Raw genomic sequence first — 23,780 nt, 5'->3', positions numbered from 1 at the left:
GAGAGATGTCAGTCAAAAAACTTTACATGGAACCGTAGCATGGTGCGTGCCGGGACATTATAGGCATGCTCAGCCTATCCATGGTTAAAGTGTATGAGCAAAAAGGCCCATCAGACCTACTAACGTGTCCAAGCGACAGCTTAAAGTAGGTCGGATGCACCAATATGCTGTTTTTAACGTGCCCATCCGACCTACAGTGCATCGGACCTACCACAGCTGTTAAAACCACGTGGTTGTAGGTCGGATGGGCAGTAGAGGGGATGGGCGTAGGTCCAAAAATACACAATCTAAACTGCATGGAGTAGCATTACAGCAACAAATTTATTAAAGATTGCTTAATTGTCTTCTTCTACAGTTCTAAGAGTTCCTAAGAATTTCGAAATATTGTTTATTAGAACGGTGAATACGAAACTACTGATTTCGTTAAACTGAGAGGTGAGGGAGTGAAGTCTCCACATATTTAGAAAAGCTTCTAAGATTGAAATAAGAGGTTTCGTGAATGAACAAAAATTTCCTTCTGGTTTCTTAACACTTTGTCTTCCTCCCGCAAACATTATAGCAGGAGGAGGGGGAACTTTTAAATTGGTTTGGGTTTAAAGTTTGTTGAGTAGATTGACTTTTACATATTTACCTTTTTCCAGGCAAAGTTCCCAAACTAACAAAATAATTTTGGGGTCGGGGTTCTTAGCACCGTTGATTTTATTCAATCTAAAACAGTACAGCAAATAGTGATCTAAAATAATACCCAGCATTCCTTGAAACTTAATAAACATCTTCTTTAAAGGTAAAACCGAGGCTGAATTTAAAGAATTTTAGTTGCGGCTTAAATTAAACTTAAAATTGTATCAAATGTTTCAAGATTTAAGCTGGCGCGCTTAATTTAAACCGGGTTTTGGCGGATTTAAGCCACGGCTCAAACTCTTTAAATTTGGCCTCAGATTAACTTTGAAATTTAAAAGCAAGCTTTAAACATCTCTGTGGTTGGTTCTACAGAGTTTTCCAATCTATATTTGAGACAAATCGGTCAAGGGGTTCATGAGTCTAATCGAGCATACAAATAGAGAAATAAAGTTGTCCAAACTTCAAGTCTTCATCATTTATCAAGTAGGCATTACTCTTAAATATATATTTCTTGGTTTTATAAAGTGTAAATATTTTTCATCAAATTATCACAGAAATACTTTTCCAATACATAAACAATTTCATGTGACACTGTGTCAAGCTATTACAAATGAGAATTACAAATGAGAAACCACATTTTCAGCCCGGAAATGAACAAGCCAGCAGTTGCGGGAAACCAAATACGTAAACAGATATTGTTGACTTGATAAAACAAGCTGTCGCTGTAATCCTTTAAGAATTACCGTGAATGTGCATAATTTATACATTTTTGTCATGCATGGTGTCTCGACAAACATGGGAATTATAGTATAACTGGAAAATTAATTTTTAATTTGATGAGTGCAGAGCATCATCCATGAGCCTAAAAAATAACCTCCGGAGCCTCCTGATTCGCAGAATGGTCTTCCAGCCATTAAAAATTCGATATCCAATAAAAAAAATATTTGGCTTTTATATCCACCAAAAGCCTTTTTTTTTATTTTAACATGTTCATAAAGTTTTGATGGTACATAAACAATTTGTTTCAAAAAATCTATTTTTATTGAGATTAAGGCTTCATATTTTGTTCTTCTAAATTTCACAAATTCCTAAACTTGTGCAGAACTATTGCAGCTTTTTATGAAGAAAGACTAATTCGATATAATTTCATGGGTGCATCATTGATGACCATTAACCTATCTCCTAAACCCCCACCCTCTTTTAATGTCGTCTTTAACTGCCCCAAATCCAAACCAAACATTTTCTTCAACCTTACCTTTCTACCCCGACAAAGGAAAATCGTAACATTGAAACGTTTTACTAACTGAAAGGTCAAATCCATAAATGACTTTGCAATCTATGGTAAATTCCACTTGAAAAACCAGGTTTATATTTTTAGAAGTGTTTACACATGATTAAAACTATATCATTAATCACTGCTTTCACTCCGACCTGAAAAACTAGTAAGATATATTATTTAAATATTAAAATAAATCAATACATTGTCATTTATTTTAACTATACCTACATTTTATTGCAGGTTTGAAATACATCACACGAAACATTTTTACCGACTTTATGTACAGATGGCAAAGTTGGTGGGTAAATAATTCTGGAATTTCTATGTTTGCTATGTTTAAATTCAGGGTTAAGCAATTATAATTTTTGTGAAGCTGGGGGAGGGGCGGGGGTCATAAAATTCTTAAAATGTAAGATAGCGTGTAATTGCTAAAAACCCGGTTTTCCTTAAAAATTTTTAAATTTGTAAATTTTTAAAAGATAATTAACTTTCATAATCAATAGTTCAATAATATTAAAAAAGATATATAAATAAATCATAGAAAACAAATTCTTTCAACCTAAATCTCCCATCCCTCATGGAAAAGGGATGCTGGGGAATGGGGGGGGACACAAGGGAGTGATCAAATCAAAAAAATCTCTTAATTATTTCCAGTGACGATTTTTATTGGCTAAGAGCTGGCTAGGAGGCCATTCTGCAAATCAGGAGGCTCCAGAGGTCAGTTTTGCAAGGCTTATATGGATGCTCTGCACCCCCTCCCTCCTTACAGTGAGTTTATTACGTACATTATTACATATCATATCTTGGTGAAAGGCGCTTTTTTGAGGCTGCTACAATTTAGACGTTTTATTTACTAATTGGCTTTCTTGTTTTAATTTTTCCTTGGTTTGGTTTGGAAATCTTAATCTTGGGTGTTGATTGATTGATTGGTTTCTTCTTATTACTCAAAATGTCTGCGCACTTTGGAATATGTCGATCCGCGGCACTCGCGCCGAATCTAGAAAAAAATTGAGGATTAAAGAAAGTTATTGAAAATCTTTCGGCCAGTGAATACTGAATATGTGCCGAACTAATTTAAGATAGACATAGTTTTTTTGTCTGCAATAATTATTAGAGTCCCAATTAATAATCTAATATGTTTTTCAAAATTATTTTCTCTGTAACTTTTCTTAATAACTTTTCAGTGACCGACCCTCTGTTCAATGAGTGGCTTGACGGAATTCGAGTTACAAAAAAAAAATTCTGATTTGTCTAAAAAAGTAATGAATTTTTACGGAGATGATTATGGATATCTAATGAACTTTTAATCAGATAAGATCTTTATGGGTATCTTTGTAAATTGTAAAGTGTATATTCCCTTTAAAACAGATGACCATATATCGAATTCTTTTATAAAAGTTAATTAGACTGAACAATATTTATTAATCTTACTTTCTCCCACAGTGAGGGCACTCAATATAGTCTGAATTTTCTGCTGGAGGAGGGGGTGGCAGATCCCTGATATCACCACCATTCTTGACATATTGCTGGGCTCGTTTAGCATCCTTCATTGCTCGAACAAACTCCTCCCGTTGAATTCTCCAGTCCTTCTTTTTTACAACCTAATCAAGGATATATGAATTGATTTGAAAGACAATAAACGGGAACAATTCAGTGGCATAGCATTTTTAAAATGTAGATGTCTAAGGTTACGAAAAGTATAGGTAATATGGTGAGGTGGAAGCAAAGGCCAAGGCATTGCTACATTTGTAAGTAAAGGCTGTCTTAAAATTCAATGTTTTAAAATTGTGATTTCAAAAATCTATCAAAGATATCTTATGTCAATGACTTTATGAACTATTTCAATATTATTTAAGAATAAAATGAGTTTTTGAAGTACTTTACAATAACAATTTTAATTTTTTTTAAGGTTCTCATTAAATATGTTAAATTTTTATTAGGGTTTGGAGGCACATATAACTTGAAGTTTGTGTTTAAGTTCATCATTTTCTAATCTATCTATCTATAAGTTGTTTAACAAATAACCATTTTATCCCCAGTGGCAAGTAGTGAATATATATTTGCACTTGACATTTAAATAGTCAGTATTGTTGTCGGATAGCTGCAAGATTCTCAATAATGAACAGATAGACAATGGGATAACCCTCAAATCAAAACCGATAATGCAGAGAAACTATTTATTTTCTAAAAAATGATATGGATAACAACATATAAATTATTACAATGATTTATGAATTTTTATAATGGAAAGATTCTTACGATCTAATCAAGGATCTGTGGGGTTAAAACCATCGGAGAGTCCTAAGACGTTTTTTTTAATTTAAACTTCTGAAAAGAATGACTATTAATTATTAACGAAAGTCACTAATTCTTTATATGAAAATATTCTTTGCTTAACTTTTGAAATGGGTTCACAATAAATAATAGTGTTTAGACTCCGTTCCCGGAGAACAAAGAAAATGGGGCTAAAATTATTTGGTTTGGTGTCTCCGAGAGGGGATTTTAAGTTAAAGACGACATTACACGGAGGGACGGAGAGATCTTATTGTTAATGGTTGACAAGTATGCTTTCCAGTTAAACTTTGAACTTTAAGTTTGAAACATAAAACGTTTTATGACGTGGGGAATACTAATATGTTGTGGCTTAGAAGAGTTTATAGCCGTTGGCCCGTGGCTCAGGGCTGCCCGAATACCTTGTTTCCCTTTGGTACTCCGAACTGAGCAGCATCCGTCCCTTCAATCCTTGCTTTTTGCACATCAAACACTTTCCGTTTAGACTTGGTGTTCTAAAATATACTTTCCGTTATACTTGGTGTTATAAAATATACTTTACGTTAAGACTGGGTGTTTTAAAATATACTTTACGTTAAGACTGGGTATTTTAGAATAAACTTTACGTTAAGACTTGGTGTTTTAAAATATACGTTACGTTTATGCTTGGTGTCCTAAAATATACTTTACGTTTATACTTGGTGTTCTAAAATATACTTTACGTTTATACTTTACGTTTATACTTGGTGTTCTAAAATATACTTTCCGTTATACTTGGTGTTTTAAAATATACTTTACGTTTATACTTGGTGTTCTAAAATATACTTTACGTTTATACTTGGAGTTTTAAAATATACTTTACGTTTATACTTGGTGTTTTAAAATATACTCTACGTTTATACTTGGTGTTCTAAAATATACTTTACGTTTATACTTGGTGTTCTAAAATATACTTTACGTTTATACTTGGTGTTTTAAAATATACTTTACGTTTATACTTGGTGTTCTAAAATATACTTTACGTTTATACTTGGTGTTTTAAAATAAACTATTTGTTTAAACTTGGTGTTCTAAAATATACTTTCTGTTTATACTTCGAGTTTTTGTCATGTTCTTGTTAAAAACAGTTTTTTTCTGAAATAAATTTCGTTTACTTATATAAATTCTACTTAAACCGGGTGTTTATAATACTTTCCGTTTAGAACCTGTATTTAAAAAAAAAATTATGTTCGAAAATACTTTTATAATTCTTGAAAAGATTTTTGCTCAGCCATTTCTATCATTCATTTCGATAAAGAAGAAAATGTAGGACCATTTGAATCAATTTAATCTTATTTTGTTTTTGACTCAAAAATATTTAGAGGGGATTGTCAAAAAATGCTTTTATTGAAAGTTTACCTTGTTACAGATTGACTGATGCTTCTCCAGACGATCTTTCATAAATTTTCTACCACAGCTCTAAACAAATACGAAATTAAATTTTTAAAAAGTTTTCTTTCGTTTTTATTCTTTGAAAATACATATATATATTGCAGTTCTTAAGAACTAGAGTAAAGAGCGTTATTTGGTTATATTTAAAGAATTGCTGAATTTGGTTATACCTATCTTTCAACCCTAATATAGAGTAGAGATATTAGCCTAACCAAAATTACTTCTTACTAAAATATTATTATCAGGTTTGTAAATCTTTAGTCGAGATATTTTTTTCTTCCCTCAGTGTAACATTTACACGACATTAAAAACATATGCAAAATAATGCATTTTTGACATTTTAGAGCTCAAGAGCTAAGCTTTGTAGGGTTTATTGATCGTTTTTGATTTTTTTTCCTCCGGTAGTTGCTCCATATAGATCTTTAGTAGCTCCTACAGTGTCAATATTGTAAGTATTGCATATAAAAAGTTATGCATACTACAGACCTATTAAAATATTTTCGTAAATTGCGGTATTTGGTTAAACATGAATTTGCGGAATTTGGTTTTAGTTAAATATTAATATGAAACAGCACAAAGGTTGAATTAAAACATCTTATATGGGATTTTCAAACCAAAAATATCTGGTCTAGTTTACCCAAATATTCTGTTGTGAGCAAGCTATGGGAAGCCACTGAAAAGTTCTCATGGATTACAATACATGTGGAAAGTCCTTAATAAGAACTGGATTGTTTCCTTGGATTGATCAAGCTCCCAACAAACTCAAGCTAATGTCAGTAACTCTTTTAAAGAGGACTGAACACCCTGAGCAGCTTAATGATCCTCTTCTCGCTGAGCAGTTTGATGATCTTCCCCTCGCTGAACAGCTTGTTGATCCTCCCCTTGCTAATCAGCTTGATGATCCTCCCTTCGCTGAGCATCTTAATGATCCTCTTGATCTTCGCTGAACAGCTTGATGATCCGCAATAATAAGAGGAAAAAAGATTTATGTTGGAGAAAAGGTTTTCAACAAAATTTTAAAATCAAATAAATTAAATTTTTTCGAAACTTCATTCTTGTCGGATTTGGTTGTTTAATTTTGTTCGTGTTTTCTTAAGTGAAAATAATGTAAACATATTTTGTTAGGACTAGACTCATCAAAAATAGTGTTGTTATAAACATTTTTACTGTACAAGCTTAAACAAGTGTAAAGGATAAAGTTTAACACTATATCCAAATAACGCAATTTATAACCAACCTAAGTGAAATATATGATATGTGTATCAGAAGCATTGATGCATCTTTTCCATTTTTTTTCTCGGGTTCTTACTCAAATATCTTCCAACTTTAAAATGTTTGTTTTTTTCAAACAATTTGTGTCAACTATAGTGAGTAATAGGTGTTTTTCCTGAAAATAGCTTAACTATAACCAAATAACGCAATTTACTCTACTTCAACCTGTGAAGAAAATACTCTTCGTAAATAATTTTTTAATTGTTCATAGTGTCCCAATAAACAGGGATAAACCAAACATTTATTCTGGGATTTCTGAAACGTGGCTTGTCTGTAGGGCAGCTTTAAAAGGAATCATATATTTTAAATTTTAAATTTGCCAAATAACATTTAATTTTCTAAATTTGTTATTAAAAAAACGAAAGGGGGATGGTCTCTACATTTAAAAGAAAGCTCAGGAGCCATACAATCTTTTATTACATTTTTCCTTGTAATCAAATATTTTTTTCTATTTTAATCTGTAGTCTAACATTAGAACAAAACATACAGTGGGAACCATGAAACTGTGAAAGAGGAAAACGTCTTTTGATCTCAAATTATGGTTTTAAATATTCACAAGAACATTAAACACAGTAATTAGATCCATTGTGCTTGATTTGATTTTCCAGCTAAAGGTTAAACAATTCGTTTTAAAACAACATCAAATACACACAAGATTGCTTAAATGTCGTCTTCAAATTTTACAGTTCCATAGTTCTCACTGTTCTTTGACCCACCTTGCATTCTTTCAAGTCCATTCTCTCAATTGACCCATTTACTTCCTCTAAAATAATGCAACAGGGTTACCCTGAAAGGATGAGACTTCAGAGACGACGGAATTACTTCAGCCTTGTTGTTAACGTTTATTTTTCCTTAATTGCTTTTAACCATACATTAATAACAATCCAGATAGATCACTAGATGTCGTCTTTTCAAGATTTAGGGATTTTTCGTTCACAATAACCATGAGGAAGAAGCCCAAAGCAAGGAGTTTCGCGCATGCTCTCCCTCTGTCTTGTAATTCAACGCGACTTGCTTCTGCCTCAGGGTTATTGTGAACGAAAAACCCCTTAATCTTCAAAAGACGACATCTAGTGTTTTATCTGTATTGTTATAAATCTGTGCTTTTAACATTTTGCTTGTTTTTAAAAATCATTATTTACACACCAATTAGGAACATATTAAGTATCGAAGATCAAATTAAATCTTGAAATAGTTGGAATTTAAAGCGATGTAAACCCGCTTTACTATGGTACCCTTTAAATTTTTCCCGAGCAAACTCTTCATCTGGAAAAGTGTTTTATTCTAAACAAATTTGATTAACTCGTCTGATCTTCATAATAGCCACCACACATAGATTCAGTCTGCTTAAAAACATTCTCTTCAATTGTTAAACCAGGGTCGACTTTGAAGTGTCGCAACGCCTAGGGATTAGATTTTACTGCTCTAATTCACATATGATTTTCTGTAGCCCTCTACATGTACATTTTAGCACTATAAAGCACTTGTCAGGTTTGGTGTTTAAGAAGTAATTGGCGAAATGCTCAATGTTTTTTGCAAATAGATTCTTGTACAATAGAGGGCAACGTAGAGTTTGTATTCACTGTCAGTACATTTGTATTCTGTCGTCACAAGTGTCAATTCAGTTTTTGTGTCCGACAAAATCATCAATAATAGTGATAATTTTAGAATAAAGTGCTTTTCTTACAGTAAAATAGTGCAATTGTATGTGTTCTTTAGTCCCTGTGTTTAAACTTTTTAATTAATCTTGGAAAACATGCCAACTAATGTGAGAAAATTTCGATTTCCTTGTGATATTTGACACTTGTGACGTTGTGTATAATTTGTTCATTTCTCTGTTGCCACATAATGGACTTGATAATCTATTTGGATTTTTGTTTAAGAATGTGAGACCTTTAAATCACAACGACCATACCGTTCTGAATTGAGAATGCCATTCTTTCAAGGAAGGGTAAACCTACGTTGATAGTACCTTTAAAATTATTTATTTTTACCTTCTTTCTTTGATGTTTCTTTGTCGTTGTAAACAGGAAGTTTTCTTTCATCTTTATTTACTTTAAGTTCTTGGTCATCTTCTTCTTCTTGTTCTTGTTCAACATCTTCTTCTTCCTCTTCTTGATCTTGATTTTTCCCTTTTTCATTTGCATTTTCTGCATTTTCTGAGTACAGTTGAATAATTAATTTTTACTACATTTTCATGCTTCTTTAAAAATTAAACATTAAGTATTTTTCACCTTTTTATTTATTTTCTTTTTTGTCTTTTTATTTTATTTTATTATTATTTCAGTATTTATTAAGGTTATTATTTATGTCTTAAATAGTTGGAAATATGAATCAAACAAACAAATTAGAAATATTTTTATGCATTCTAATAATACATATTTCCATAAAAATCAATTTAAATGAAATAGTTTGGTAAAAAGAGAAATGGTGTATTTGACTTGTCCGTGTACTCGTTTGTTTGTTTGTGTCTAATAAACGGCTGAACCGGTCAGACCGGAAACCATGAAAGATGTTGTATAATGTAGACTTTGATATTTCGAATTAGAATGCTCTTAGTTCAAATTGTTTGAAATATCAAAGGTTTTCATCACAAAGTTGTGAAAATAAAGGGATAAGAAAATTTGATATTGTGCCATGCAGTGAGACTAAACAAATTGCATATTTCAAAAGGAAGGTGAGGCGCAAAAAGCTAAGAGAAGACTATTAAAAGAAAATGTGCGCTAATTACCCTGGCATTATGTTACTTACTTAAATTAGGCTCGGATGAAGGGCGATAGTCTAAAATAATAAAATTTTTTTTTTGATTAATAGCCTGGAACCCAGCGCTGCCAAGGTTACTAAAAGTTACTACCGCCGTTTACCCGCACTCGGACGATTTTTACCGGAAATTGGAAACTATATTTCGCTATGAAACTCGACCAACTCAACTTAGAATCTCAAAACCAAGCTAAGAACAATCCTGTGAATCTCCCAAGTTCCCCAATAAAAATTTAAGGCACTCCTGTCCAGGAGTTCCTGAGTTACGATCGTACAGACAAACAGAGATTACTATATATATATATAGATTCACTTAAAATTTGACTTTTCACCACAACCTCTGATTTTCTAATACTTGTATCTCTGAAACACCTTTGATATTTATAACAATGAACTATGTTAGATCAAATCAAGGTTATATAATGAGGTTGGTTACTCTCGATGCGAGCCAATTACCGGAATATGTCGTTTTCTTAGCATAGATAGATAAAAACCTAATAAACTCTCGCTACTATAATTAGTGACGTCTTATTAGGTTTTTCTCCATCTATTTGAGGAGACGACATTTTCCGTACATTGGAGCGCATCGAGAGTAGCCAATCTATACAACCTTGGATCAAATAGTTTCAGTTTGAATATAAAAGGTTTACATCACCATGATAATGATTAGAAAATTTGAGCTTGTGAGACTGAACAAATTTAAAGAAAAATGTTGTTCATATTTCAAAAGGAATGTAAGGCGCTCGCAAAAAGCTAAGATTATCACCAGAAAAATTATACTATTAGCGTATTATGGTACTTACTTATTTTAGGCTCGAATGAAGTACGCAACTCTAAAAAATTAAAGAAAATTTAATTGATTTTTCCTTAAATTGGGTAAGAAAATGAACTAACCTGGAACGCTTTTTCTTCTTCTTCTTCTTTGCTGTATTCTTCCTGTGCCGGCAAGGTTACCCTAAAACATTTCATAAAAAGATGTTTTTTTTCTTCATAAAATCACGATTTTTTATTTTTTTAATAATTTTCAAAGTGTAAAAATTTAATCCTTCTTAATCGGTAGGAAAAAATGAAATGAAAAAACTTTTTTAGAGAAAAAGTATCTTTTAAGGAAAACTTTTTAAATTTTTATTTAATCTAGACACACACACACACACGCACACACAATATATATATATATATATATATAAACATATATAAAGTAGTAATCTTTGTTTGTTTATTCGTACGAACGATCATAACTTGTAAAGCCTTTAACTGATTTGCCTCAAATTTTGATAGGGCAACTTGTTAGACCCACGGGAATGGTCTTGGTTTACAAATTCTAAATTGAGTTGGTTGACTTTAATAGAGAAAGTTTGGTTTGCAGGCAAAGCTGGGTTCCCAAGCTAGTCAATATAATAAAACAAGACAATCATATATATATATGCATAAAAATACATTTTTTTCAAATTCTTTATTCCACTTGCAACACCGGGCCCTTCAGCTAGTATATTGTAAAATGCAATCTGAATACCAGATATTTAATAGATTTGAAATAAGAATTTTATTTATTTTATGATATTGCAGAAAAAAAACTGTTATTTTGGAACCTTGGAACTGGGATTCCCAGGCTTGAATAAAATTCCCGACATTAAACCTTAATCAAACTTTAATATTTAATCAGTTCAAAGAAAATTAAACTTGCTTTTAATTATTAATAATTTTTAGCTTTTAACATTTCAAGATCTTTTTAGTTTTGGCATTCATTTCTAGTGGATTTAATAATTGTTCAGTTTTGGCATTCATTTCTAGTGGATTTCATAATTTTATTGGTTATGACATTCAGTTCTAGTTGATTTCATAATTTTATTGGTTATGACATTCAGTTCTAGTTGATTTCATAATATTATTGGTTATGACATTCAGTTCAAGTTGGTTTCATAATTTTCTTAGTTTTGTCATTAAGTTCTAGTAGATTTCACAATTTCTTAGTTTTGGCATTCATTTCTAGTGGAATCAAAATTTTCTTAGTTTTGGAATTTATTCTAGTGGAATGAAAATTTTCTTTGCTTTGGAATTAATTTCTAATGGAATTAAAATTTTCTTAGTTTTGGCATTTATTCTAGTGGATTTCATTTTCATAATTTCTTAATTTTGGCATTCATTTCTAGTGGAATCGAAATTTTCTTAGTTTTGGCATTCAGTTCAAGTTGATTTCCTAATTTTCTTAGTTTTTTCATTAAGTTCTAGTAGATTTCATAATTTCTTAGTTTTGGCATTCATTTCTAGTGGAATCAAAATTTTCTTAGGTTTGGTATTCATTTCTAGTGGATTTTATAATTTTATTGGTTTTGGCCTTTATTTCTATGATCTGGAATTCAAATTTTTGTTTTGGCATTCATTTCTAGTGTATTCATATTTTTGGCATTTTGGTTGAAATTTCGTCGACAGAAGGGACGGGACTGTCGACGAAATTTCTGACATTTGCTAAAATATTAGGAGAAACCTCCTTCATTTGAGTAAAAATGATGGAGTATTTTTGTTTCTAACTGGAAACTAATCATATTAAATTGTGGTTTCTTTTATCCTAGTGATGTGAAGATTTATGCTGCAAAGATTAGAAAGTATATTGACAGAATAATACATAAATGACGATTTCTTCCTCATTGCTTCTCAAACAAGTCTAAAGGGCGTCATTGTAAATCGGGTCCCCAAATCTTTAATTGGGAGAACACATGAAAATTACATTTACAGCTCATTTTATTTAACACTTATATTGTTCTACAGGGTGTCCCAATAAACATGGGAATTCAGTGACGAATTCGATATCGTCTTTTTAAATGATTCTTTGATTTAGTATATAGTGATACCTATTGAGGAAGCTGTAATCCGTAAGATTTTCGTCTGCTATGTTTACATTTTGTATGTTTATGTTTTGACTGCATACGGTTGTACTTAGTAAAAGAAGAAAATTGCAGTATACAAACAGAGTAAACTTCATCTTGCAGAGACATTATAGACACATAATTGCAGTCTTTTACTCTTTTCATAAAATAAACTCTAGCATACATAATAATATTATGGCTTTTGAAATTAGGTATTACAATGCTAATTCATAACAAAGACGATATCGAATTTGTCACTGAATTCCAATGTTTTTTGGGACACCCTGTAGTTTTAGATTAAATTCACAAACCCACCGTTGATTGAAACTGTCTTCCCTTGAGCTGTCTGTGTCCTCTTCTATTAGGCTCAATGCCATCTTGAGTCCTAAAAAGTTTTATTTAGGTATCCTAAAATATAAAAATATAGGATTTATGTACATTTTACTTTGATATATTAGGACTAGCTGCTCATGGGAAATAGTTCAAAGTATAAAAGCAAGGTTTGGTAAATAACCTGGCCTTCCTACCCTACTCCTGAAAGTTTCTACCTTTTTTTTAGATTTGTGTAATTGATTCATAAAACTATTTTCCAGCTGACCTAATACTTTACAGTCAAATAGGTAAAAAAACCCTACTCTCCCTACCTTGATTGTTGACCTATATAAAAATAAATACTCCAATTTTTTTAATTATTAATCAGTTTTACTTGTTAAAGATGTTGACACTTAGGACCAGAATGTTTGTTATTATATTCAAAACACTTTTGCGGTTTTGCTTGAAACCCAGGGTTCTTGGGTCCTTGTTTGGACCTTATCTAATATACCCATTACTACATTTTTGTTGCATTGAATATAAAGATGTTAAAAATCAAAATGTTGTTTCAGTACATTGGTAGGCGGTAACTTTTTAATTTCATTTTTTATTGTAAAGAAAGCTTTTTTCGAATAGGTTTACAAGTACAAAAAGAGAAGCTTTTCTGATTAACAGCTTCTCTTGTTTTCCATTCATTTGTGTATCAAATTTAAACTGAAAATCCTCTTCATTGTATTGGTATAATCGCCTACCACCGTAGATAATTGTAAAAGCCTGATTTTTATGTCAGCCCGCACATGTGCATATTTTTGTTTTCAGTAATATATTCAATGTCTCACCTTTGAATGTTACCCCCTGGAGATACCTTGTTGTTAGTTGAACCTGGATTCCCTTGTATTGACCAACCCTTTATCTGAAAAAATTAGATTTAAAAGAATGAAGCGTAAAGTAATCATTTGTCCAGACTTAACTAGGGTTTTCAGCAAATGAAACGTTTTGCGAAAAATTGCGAAAATATTTGTTCGGATTTCGCAAACTTGTTTGCAAAATTTGGTATTTTTTTGCAAAAATGAATGAAGTAAAAAATGAGAAAACGAAGCGAAATTTCGTGAAAATGTCTAGAAAACCATAGGTGTTGAAGCTGTATTCTGTCTTTTAGATGAATTTTCGCAAAAAATTAGCATTTTTTTTTAAATTTCAAATTTTTGTGTGAAATTTTTGCATTTTTTTCGCAAAATTTTCGAATTTCTTATTTTTCTTTTTCGCTACAAACCCTAGACTTAACTAACATAACCTCAAAAAATGCAAACCCCATGGACTTTTTCCTCCCACATTGTATTTTTGTTTGTTTATCTTATTGTCTTAAAGTCATGGCTCATGAACAGTCTTTTAGTGACCTATATTCTTTTCAAGTCTCTTATATCTATTGTTTGATTTTGAAATATTCTACCTCTTTAGGCTTTAGGTTTTCTTTTGATCGGTGTCCAAGACTTTTTGATCTTCTTCTTCTTCCATGTTCAACCTTTGTCTTGTTACTTCCATTCTTCAATTAATACAAGTTTTTGATCATCAAAACATCATTTTGTTTGCTCTTTTTATAGAATTATTTTTGCCTTTTGGAATGTCTCAACAGGAGGGCATACATATGCAAACTATATACTTTGGAGGTCTGGAGGGGAATTCAGAAAAAGCATATGTCTCACGTTTTTATTGATTAAATAAAGAATGAAGCAACAACACATACAACCAACTGCATATTTTGGAGGCCTGGAGGGGGGTTCAGAAAAAAATCTGTGTCTTAAGTTTTTAATAATTAAATAAAGGTAGAAGCAACAACTCTAAATCGCCCAATATTTTACAAATTATATATTGTTGATTAACCTCAGTCCTTTTCACTGGATTCAATGGATAGCTCTTGTTGTATCCAATCCTAATGAGCCCCTTTCCTCTTCCATTAAATACAGATCCACTGAGACTAAACAATATTTAGAACTTGCTAAACTTGGTAACAGTTTCAAGCTTTACAGTAAAGCCAGACATAAAGTAAGCAGAAAAGTAAACAAAGCTTACTAAATTTCTAACTGGGATTATATTACTTTAAAGGGATAATTCATCCAGGCATTTCTATAAAGATTGTACCAATAAATAATTCGGGGAGATAAGATAGAAGAGATACTACCCGTTGAACTAACAATTCAGAGATTGTCTTTTTTACTAAATCTCACCTATTATTAGAAGAAATAGAAGAGATACTGCTTGCCGAACTTACATTTCCAGAAGCTGTCTTGTTAACCTTCTGTATGGTTTCAGCCTGGATAATAAACAACTCATACTTATAAATTCTCCTTTTATTTGGTTTATTAGGTTCAAATTGGCCCCTTTTTACATGCCATTTATAGAGATCAAGCTTGTCTTAAATTTGTTAACTGAACTTACTTTTTACCAAGAACTTTTTTTCCCATAAAATACATGATCAACTTTTATGAAATATTTAAATAATCCCATGTATCAATAATGTATGCTTTTTAATGTTAGTACAACATTAGTAGAACGTTATTTGGTTTGATGGGTATACCTCTGAATCTCTTCTTTGATCTAAAAGATGCTTCTCTCTCTGCTGTAAATAATGAGCCTGATTCTTCTCCTAAGAGATTGGAGTTTTTGGTGGATATTTTCAATAATGAATTCTTAATATCAATATAGGATTTGATGATAGGATGTTTAAAGGAACTGAATCTTTGCCACTAACTCATACTTTCTCATTCCTATATCTTTGCAACCTAAAGGTACAAACCTTTAATATTTCAATTTTACACTGTATGATCAAACAAAATTCCGAGTTGCAATGTAATTGGGATTGAAAAATTTGAGCTTTTGGAAATTGTGCCTGAGTCCTCAGGCATACTTCCTGAATGCCTTATATTACCGTTACCTAACTATATCTATAATTAGACTCACTCCCGGTTATTGGATTTCATCATTTTATAGCTCTTTTAAAAGTATTGACCAAAAGGAAGCAGAAATTTTTTTTTGGCAGATTATTCATAGGCTTTCCAAAAGTGTATCAAATGTTATAGATTTTTTACACAAAAATGTTGTTGATTATTTTAAACAATTTTTAATATTAGGTACTGCCAGTACCAGCTCCTGAAGTCTGTGCTGGTCATATCCCCTGTCTCTCATCCCAGTTTATATCCAGTACACTACTAGTAGGTTAGCACCATTATTCTGAAATTCAACACATTGGAGATAAAGCTGGGCAACAGCAGGTTGAATGACACACATTAATTTTGAGATCGTAAATTTTTTTAAATAAAGACTGTTACTGCATTTATATAATTACCATTGTTAAGAGCAGTAACTTTAGGAGAGAATAGGTGACTAGAATGAATGTTCTGTTTTTAGATCAGAACATCCAAATACAAAAGATAATTTAAAATGAATTTAAATATTATTAGTGTTAAACTTTGACCTATCATCTAGTATATAAATGCCATTTTAAATAATCCCAATACATTCTTTTAAAGGGACTGTTATTTCAAATGATTATCTCTTTACAGAGTGGTATGTCTGATATAAAACAGTTACATGTAAAACTATGTCTGCTGGAAAATAATGGAGTTAACTCTTTTTTATCTAAAAATTTGTTTTTTTGTTTATGGTTACAAAAAAAAAGTTTTTTGCAGATTTTATGTTAAATTGATAAAAATTAATTGAATTGAAGTTGTTACTTTGAAAATTGTCTCGGCTACTTTTAGATAAGTGCTCTCTATAAAATATACGTTTTGGAAATGTTCATGGGAAATTGTACATTGAAAAAATGTCTTAGATGTTATAAACATTGGAAACTTGTAATCTTAGATAAATTGTGTACATAGGAAAATCCCATTAGGAAAATTTTAACCAAGAAAATCCTTTTGGAAAGAACCAGTGATTACACTTCCAAACACTGTTGTAAACTGAATGCATTGAATAAATTTATTATTTACTGCACTAGAAACTAAGGCTGTGCATAACAATTGGATAGATTAATGGAACAGAGAGACCCATAACGTACAATGATTACCAGAAAACTTTTACTATTATCTCATTAAATCCTTCTTTAAGTAAAATTGGACTGTTTACATTGCACAATTGTTGTTTATTATGGTCCTAAGTCTATTTAAAATCATACATTAAGTAAAAAGGTTGTCTACCTATTCCAGAGTTTTCTGGTTCTCACTATGTTTATTTTTTACTATTAACTGAACTTAAAATTTTTAGACAAAAAATCAGTTAAAAGGGCTTTCTGTTCGATGACAAGTTTATGAATTTTCTATAATTTTCCAAAACTGTGATTTAGTAAAGAAAAGTTGGCCAGCCCTACTCAAATTGTGAAATAAATAATAAATAAAGAGCATGGAGGTTTAATGTCATGCATCAGCATCATATAGAGTGTCTCACTAAACATGACAGTTTGAAGGTCATCTTTAATCTTCGATTACTTCTTTCAGAGATCCTTAAATTTAGATCACCAAAAAAAAGTTAATCTTTATTAGATCGTAAAACACAACAAAGGTTGAATTTGTGTTATAAAACAATTGTGCATCTAGGTGCAGGGAACTAGGTATTAAAGGAAAAGACTAAGTAAAATCTCAGACAGTTGTCACTGAAAACTCATTCATTGTGGATAACCCTGTTTGAATACCAGTTAAATCCTGGATTAATAGTTTAACTGCTTCTATTATAGGAAAGCAGATAGTTACCGACTATTGGAGGCTGAAAGGAATGTGAAGTGCAAAAATGAATTATTATGTAAAGAATACAATATGTGGTGAGAGAGTAGTCTTAGAAACCGGTGGAGTCCTGATTATTGACGGTTTAACTTTACTTCAAGGGTTAGAGATATGTCGTCTTCTAAATAGTTTTCTACAGGGCTTCCAATAAACATAGAGATTTTATGGTTTCAAACTATAGGTAATGGTTTAAACTTTAGCAAAGTTTAACTTTAGACCCCTTTATTACCCATTAAATGTATCAATGGGCTCCCTTAAAAAACATGTCAGCCAACTTAGTCTACCCATTTGGCCAGCTATAATGAACAAATATATCTGAACAAAGAGCTAATTATTATTACTTTATTACTTTATTATTTATTACTAGCTGAAGTGACTGGCCTTGCTGAAGGAATAAAATAAAGATTTGAATTAAAAAAAAATCCAATTAAAAAAAAATTTGCATATTGTTGAGTAAGAATCCAACTCCAAATCCGAATATTGTCTGAAACTTCTTTTGAAATGCATCACAAGATTCTAATAACAATTCCAATTTGTTTTAATTATTTCTAGAATGATCAGAAATAGATCCACAAATTATGCATTCAATTCTTGAAACTAAACCAAAACCTTTCTTCTCATCCTTTAATCCTCTAAAACAAACCAGGCTAATTTCATTCTAATCCTTGATAGATCCCCAGTTGAGTATATATTTTACGTTGTTGCGTGGTTGCGCAATTTCTATGGCCTTGAAATTGAATTGGATAGTAAAAATTATCATGATGAATTTAGATGTAAAAGAAATAAAAAAGAAAAAAACTTTCCTTTTCAATGTTCAAACATTATTACCAATAATTTGTCAATCCCTGTAATCTACTAATATTAAATGTTAAATCAAAATTTTCAAAGAAATTCAGCACCGAGATCGGAGTAGGACTGATCTCGGTGCTGAATTTCTTTACTAACCGGCGGATAACTGAGTTTTCCGGCGGTTAATTGAGACAAACTTCACCGCCAAGGAACCACGACTTCACAAGATATGTCCCAGTTGACTGTCCTTGTTTATGTTTAACGAGGAACCTTCAATGTTCCTCGTTAGTACATTTCTTAATTATAATTTTCCTTTTATTATGTAGCCTCACTACTAACAAGCTATTATAATCACTCTTTAATTTAAAAGCTAGTTTATGCAGCCACAATACGATTGAGCTAACATAATTTCTCTTTAATTTAAAAAAAAAGAAAACTAGCCTCCGTGTATGTATTTTGAAAACATGCACAAAAGTCATGTTTAGCACTTTCTAATATGCGATTACACAAACTGTGTTTTTAATATCTCTCAGTCGTATTGCATAGAGATATGCTATCCTTTTATTAATAATGTAGTTTGATTTTTTCTCATGACACGCCGCCTTACCAATACTTGAATATAAATGTATCATCAATTTTGGCACACAAAAAAACAATAAAATGTATCCGTAATTTATTCTTCCCAATTAATTTAAAAATGTATGTTCACAATATTATCGTATAATAGTTTTATTTAATGTAACATGTAACATGTAAACAATTTTGTACAATTAATATAGTCTCGATACGGAGATAATAAATATCTAAATTTAAAAAAAAAAATTTCAAAGTTTGAATTTTTAAAGAGAGAAATTTTGTTGGAAATTAAATTTGTTTGTAAAAGAATTGTTTATGTAAATGTAAAGGGGTGTCGGAATTGAATTCAGTTTTGATTACTTCTAATTTTACTTCTATATCTGTTGCATATATAAGTAGAAAATGGCTAAAACATCTGATAGCAAAGAGAGTAGAACCCAGAAAAATTCATGGAGTTGCATTGTTCAAAATAAGTCAATTAAATTTAAAACTAAATATTAATATATTACATGTTATAAATGTTGAATTCAACTTGTGGCATTCATATCTAGTGTAACAGTTTGCAAATCATAATATTAGAGATCCGGAGTGAATATTTGCAAATTATCTTTTTTCTCTCTGATGATCTGAGTTTGTTTCCCTTTTGTCTATTTGACAGCCCGATTTTTTAAAAAAGTTTGTTTATTTTCTTGTGGTTTTAACATTTTTTTTTTATCAATTTTGAGGGTTATTATATCGTCAGAACTGACAAAGGTCAACACAGACCAAAATATATTTTCAATAAATGTGGAACTAGCATCTACTTTTTTACTCTACAGAGGTTTGGTTCATCACCATCTCCAAAATTAAATCAGCCTATACATCCTTTCTTTTTTCGCGAACACTCCCATTAATTTACAAAGTTGAATAGGATTATGGTTGTATTAATGTGGGGATAATCTAATTTAGGAAATTTTTCATTTGGAATTATAAAAACTTTAAAAAAGAAAAAGTTGTCCAAGCTTAAACTTTTTATTAAAGTTTAATTTTAGATTGTTCAGTAAGATAATTTTTCGTTTAGCCTGAAGGGCTCTCAAGTTTTTAGAATTTAATAAATTTATAATTTTATATATTTTCTAGATAAAAGGAATACCGATGTAAACACATTATCAAAATGAAAGGACATTTTCTCCAATGTTGTAAAGTTTACAGGATAGATTAATGGGATTTACATAAATACTCTTTATATATATATATACTTTGCTTGTCTGTTTGTTTGTGACTGCTAAACATCTTAAAGGCTGAACCGATCTGGGCCAAATTTTTTGTGGTACCTCACAAAAAGGTTTATTGATGCTTATAATTACAAAAATATGTCTCCTAAAAATTTATATTTTTGTAAAATTTTGAAAATCCACGAAATTTTTTTATTAAATTTGCGAACTGTTTTTGTTATTGTTTTATATTGTAAAAAGAGAAGATGCTCTCAAAGAGGACCACAATTGAAATTTAAAATAAAGAAGATGGATGTTTGTAACATGTATCTTCAATATTCAAGGTATGTCAATCTGATAGTTTCTATTCCAAAAAACGTCAAACCAATTACATAGATCCAATTTTTCATGACTGGGTCTACTTTGAAGTGCCCAAGCACCTAGACCTTTGATTTTACCTCGCTAACACGCTTCTTTTTTGTAGCCCTAGATGTTTACATTTTAAAACTATAAATCATATGTTTTAGCTTAAGTTTTAAAGCAGTAATTGGAAAAAATTTGTGAGAGTATGGTCCTGATAGGTACAAACATTTTGTTGGACCTTACATGACCCCAGGAAAATTTTCAGTTGTAAATTTTTCAATGACAATACATAGAAAAATAAGGCTTGCAATTTAAGTAACATTTTAAATGCAAGATAAGTAAAGGTAATCGGGAAAGCCCCTAATTTCTGTATAATCTAAAAATAGCACAACAATTCCCAAAAAAGTTACACTAGAAATTTTCATAAACAAATATTTTATTTGCTGGGAGTAATGTAAACAAACTCGTTCTGCTCATTCCGAGTTTATTTTCCTTCTAAGTTGCAGTACAATTGTTTTGTAAACAAAGATATGTAAGTATGTATTTGTTGTCAATTTAATGATATTTTAGAGTGAGACAAAAAAAAAGGACAGCCGGTTTTGAATGTTCTTAATATGTGAAATTCTAATGAGGACGTAAACATTGAGGACACCGATTAAAGATGATGTATTTCTGTTAAGGTATATTAAGAACTCACAAGAGACACACATACATCCAGCTTTATAAATTGGATATATGAAACTTGATGTTGCGTGTATATTTTACTATATCATGTTAGATGTTTTTTTAAAACTAACTAGAATTATAAATAAGAACCAAACAGGCTCTTTAATTAATTTAGTTTCGAGTAAAATTTTCTTTTCTACAAATATAAAATAGAATTATGGTGCGGGATATACCTACACTGTACACAGGGGAAACAAACCAACTTTTATTCCAACACACAGTTTTACCTTACTGATGGTATATCTTTTGCGAGGTCTTTTGTGAGATCTTTTGTGAGATCTTTTGTGAGATCTTTTGCGAGAGCTTTTGTGAGATCTTTTGCGAGATCTTTTGTGAGATCTTTTGTGAGATCTTTTGTGAGACTTTTGCAAGATCTTCTGTTAGATCTTTTGTGAGATCTTTTGTGAGATCTTTTGCGAGATCTTTTGTAAGATCTTTTGTGAGATCTTTTGTGAGCTCTTTTGTGAGATCTTTTGTGAGATCTTTTTGCAAGATCTTTTGTGAGATCTTTTGTGAGATCTTTTGCGAGATCTTTTGTGAGATCTTTTGCGAGATCTTTTGCAAGATATTTTGTGAGATCTTTTGTGAGATCTTTTGCAAGATCTTTTGTGAGATCTTTTGTTAGCTCTTTTGTGAGATCTTTTGCAAGATCTTTTGTGAGATCTTTTCTGAGATCTTTTCTGAGATCTTTTGCAAGATCTTTTGTGAGATCTTTTGCGAGCTCTTTTGTGAGATCTTTTGTGAGATCTTTTTCGAGATCTTTTGTGAGATCTTTTGTGAGATCTTTTGTGAGATCTTTTGTGAGATCTTTTGGAGATCTTTTGTGAGATCTTTTGTGAGATCTTTTGTGAGATCTTTTGTGAGAGATCTTTTGTGAGATCTTTTGTGAGATCTTTTGTGAGATCTTTTGTGAGATCTTTTGCAAGATCTTTTGTGAGATCTTTTGTGAGCTCTTTTGTGAGCTCTTTTGTGAGATCTTTTGCAAGATCTTTTGCAAGATCTTTTCTGAGATCTTTTGTGTATTGATCTCCATCTCATACAGACTTAATTTAATTCGAGGATAACTTGAATCAAGTATTTATTGTCAAATTGGAAGTGTCTACATTGGATATTGAGATCGAGCTTTCAATCTGAGTGTATAATCAGTATTTTAATAAAGGGCTGGTAAAAAATTCTCAAATTTGTTTTGCATTAACTAGAAAGTATATCAGATAGATACCCTATTAGTCATCCATAGCAGCATTTGTGAAATGTAACCAAATCTGGTGAATATTTTGCCAGTAAACTTGTCAAGAGAAATAGAGACTTTTTTCAAGTTTAAAAATCTATTAGTCAGAGTTTCTTTTTGTTTTGACTCGAAAGTTGTTTTAAGTTGGACACCAGCCTTTTTGGTGTTTGTTGTACAACAGACTTTTAAGGTGTTTGTTGGACACCAGACTTTTAGGGTGTTTGTTGCACACCAGACTTGTAGGGTGTTTGTTGGACACCAGACTTTTAGGGTGTTTGTTGGACACCAGCCTTTTTGGGTGTTTGTTGTACAACAGACTTTTAGGGTGTTCGTCGGACACCAGACTTTTAGGGTGTTTGTTGGACACCAGCTTTTTAGTTTGTTTATTGAACAGTAGTCTTTTAGGGTGTTGGTTGGACAACATACTTTTAGGGTGTTTGTTGAACAGTAGACTTTTAGGGTGTTGGTTGGACAACATACTTTTAGGGTGTTTGTTGAACAGTAGACTTTTAGGGTGTTGGTTGGACAACATACTTTAGGGGTGTTTGTTGAACAGTAGACTTTTAGGGTGTTGGTTGGACAACATACTTTAGGGTGTTTGTTGAACAATAGACTTTTAGGGTGTTGGTTGGACAACATACTTTTAGGGTGTTTGTTGAACAGTAGACTTTTAGGGTGTTGGTTGGACAACATACTTTAGAGTGTTTGTTGAACAGCAGAAATTTATGCAAAAATACTGGTTTGACTTTAAACCTTGTAGCTCAATTAGTATTGATTTTATGCACAAGTGTGAGAAAAAAGTAATTGAGTCTTTGCCACAACTTATATTCTAAACCCTTTATTTATAAAGAGTCAATCCATCTATGTTTCAAAGGTCAATCTGTATACTACAGTACTCGGGGGTGATTTCTGAAAATATTTAAATGGAGAATTTATTTTCCATTTAACTAATAAAATCCACTACACCATTATCGTGTGCAGGATTACATTTTCACAGGAGGACGTCTTTTATAGAGCAATATTTCATCGTTAATAAACTGTTCTGATAAGACTCAGTAAAATTAAAGATAAGCAACCTCCCCATACAAAAGCGAACTGCATATTCGATGTTTGAACTGTATGATTATGCCATAATCTCTTTTTATCCTTTATCAGTAAACTGTCTTAGGTGTCTGGCTAATATACACATAAGAGGTAGCTAAGATCCAGCCCCCCTGTTTGCAATGTCGTAGACCTTAGATAATTCAAGAATTGAATTCTGTTGGATCAAATCTATATATAAATTTGGCTTGTCTGTCTGTTTGTTTGTTTGTTTGGGTT

The 23,780-nt window shown here is 31.3% G+C and overlaps 2 protein-coding genes across 2 annotated transcripts; both read right to left on the bottom strand.

Moving 5' to 3' along the window:
• Positions 1-1,668: 1,668 nt before the first annotated feature.
• On the bottom strand, positions 1,669-8,984 carry LOC111713089 (zinc finger C2HC domain-containing protein 1C). Its single transcript, XM_023487883.1, has 6 exons — positions 8,869-8,984; positions 7,591-7,637; positions 5,570-5,629; positions 4,594-4,686; positions 3,332-3,501; positions 1,669-2,897 (listed from the first exon to the last, which is right to left on the bottom strand). Exons 2-6 carry the CDS (start codon positions 7,609-7,611, stop codon positions 2,747-2,749), a joined length of 495 nt encoding a protein of 164 aa, XP_023343651.1. The 5' UTR covers positions 7,612-7,637; positions 8,869-8,984; the 3' UTR covers positions 1,669-2,746.
• Positions 8,985-9,625: 641 nt separating this feature from the next.
• Positions 9,626-22,265, bottom strand: LOC111713087 (serine/threonine-protein kinase fray2). The gene is made up of 9 exons (XM_023487881.1): positions 21,460-22,265; positions 20,602-20,629; positions 15,386-15,454; positions 15,036-15,121; positions 14,692-14,785; positions 14,261-14,353; positions 13,650-13,723; positions 10,529-10,589; positions 9,626-9,655 (listed from the first exon to the last, which is right to left on the bottom strand). The coding sequence occupies exons 1-9, from the start codon at positions 22,263-22,265 to the stop codon at positions 9,626-9,628; spliced, it is 1,341 nt and encodes a 446-aa protein (XP_023343649.1).
• Between the last annotated feature and the right edge of the window lie 1,515 nt (positions 22,266-23,780).

The sequence above is a fragment of the Eurytemora carolleeae genome, unplaced genomic scaffold (assembly GCF_000591075.1).
Source record: "Eurytemora carolleeae unplaced genomic scaffold, Eaff_2.0 scaffold1374, whole genome shotgun sequence".
NCBI classification, from domain to species: domain Eukaryota; kingdom Metazoa; phylum Arthropoda; class Copepoda; order Calanoida; family Temoridae; genus Eurytemora; species Eurytemora carolleeae.
Note: the sequence above shows the minus strand (reverse complement) of the source record. Positions and strands in the feature narration are given on the sequence as shown.

What these genes read in the sequence shown, in the direction of transcription:
- LOC111713089 (XM_023487883.1), bottom strand. Translation starts at nt 7,611, where the DNA reads ATGGACTTGAAAGAATGCAAG. An exon ending in ATCAGTCAATCTGTAACAAG is followed by an intron (nt 4,687 to 5,569) that starts GTAAACTTTCAA and finishes AGTATATTTTAG; the next exon opens with AACACCAAGTCTAAACGGAA. An exon ending in TGCCCTCACTGTGGGAGAAA is followed by an intron (nt 2,898 to 3,331) that starts GTAAGATTAATA and finishes ATTTTTTTCTAG; the next exon opens with ATTCGGCGCGAGTGCCGCGG.
- LOC111713087 (XM_023487881.1), bottom strand. Translation starts at nt 22,265, where the DNA reads ATGGAGATCAATACACAAAAGATCTCAGAAAAGATCTTGCAAAAGATC. An exon ending in AAAAGAAGCGTGTTAGCGAG is followed by an intron (nt 15,455 to 20,601) that starts GTAAAATCAAAG and finishes CCAATCTCTTAG; the next exon opens with GAGAAGAATCAGGCTCATTA. An exon ending in ATCCAGTGAAAAGGACTGAG is followed by an intron (nt 14,354 to 14,691) that starts GTTAATCAACAA and finishes TATTAATTGAAG; the next exon opens with AATGGAAGTAACAAGACAAA.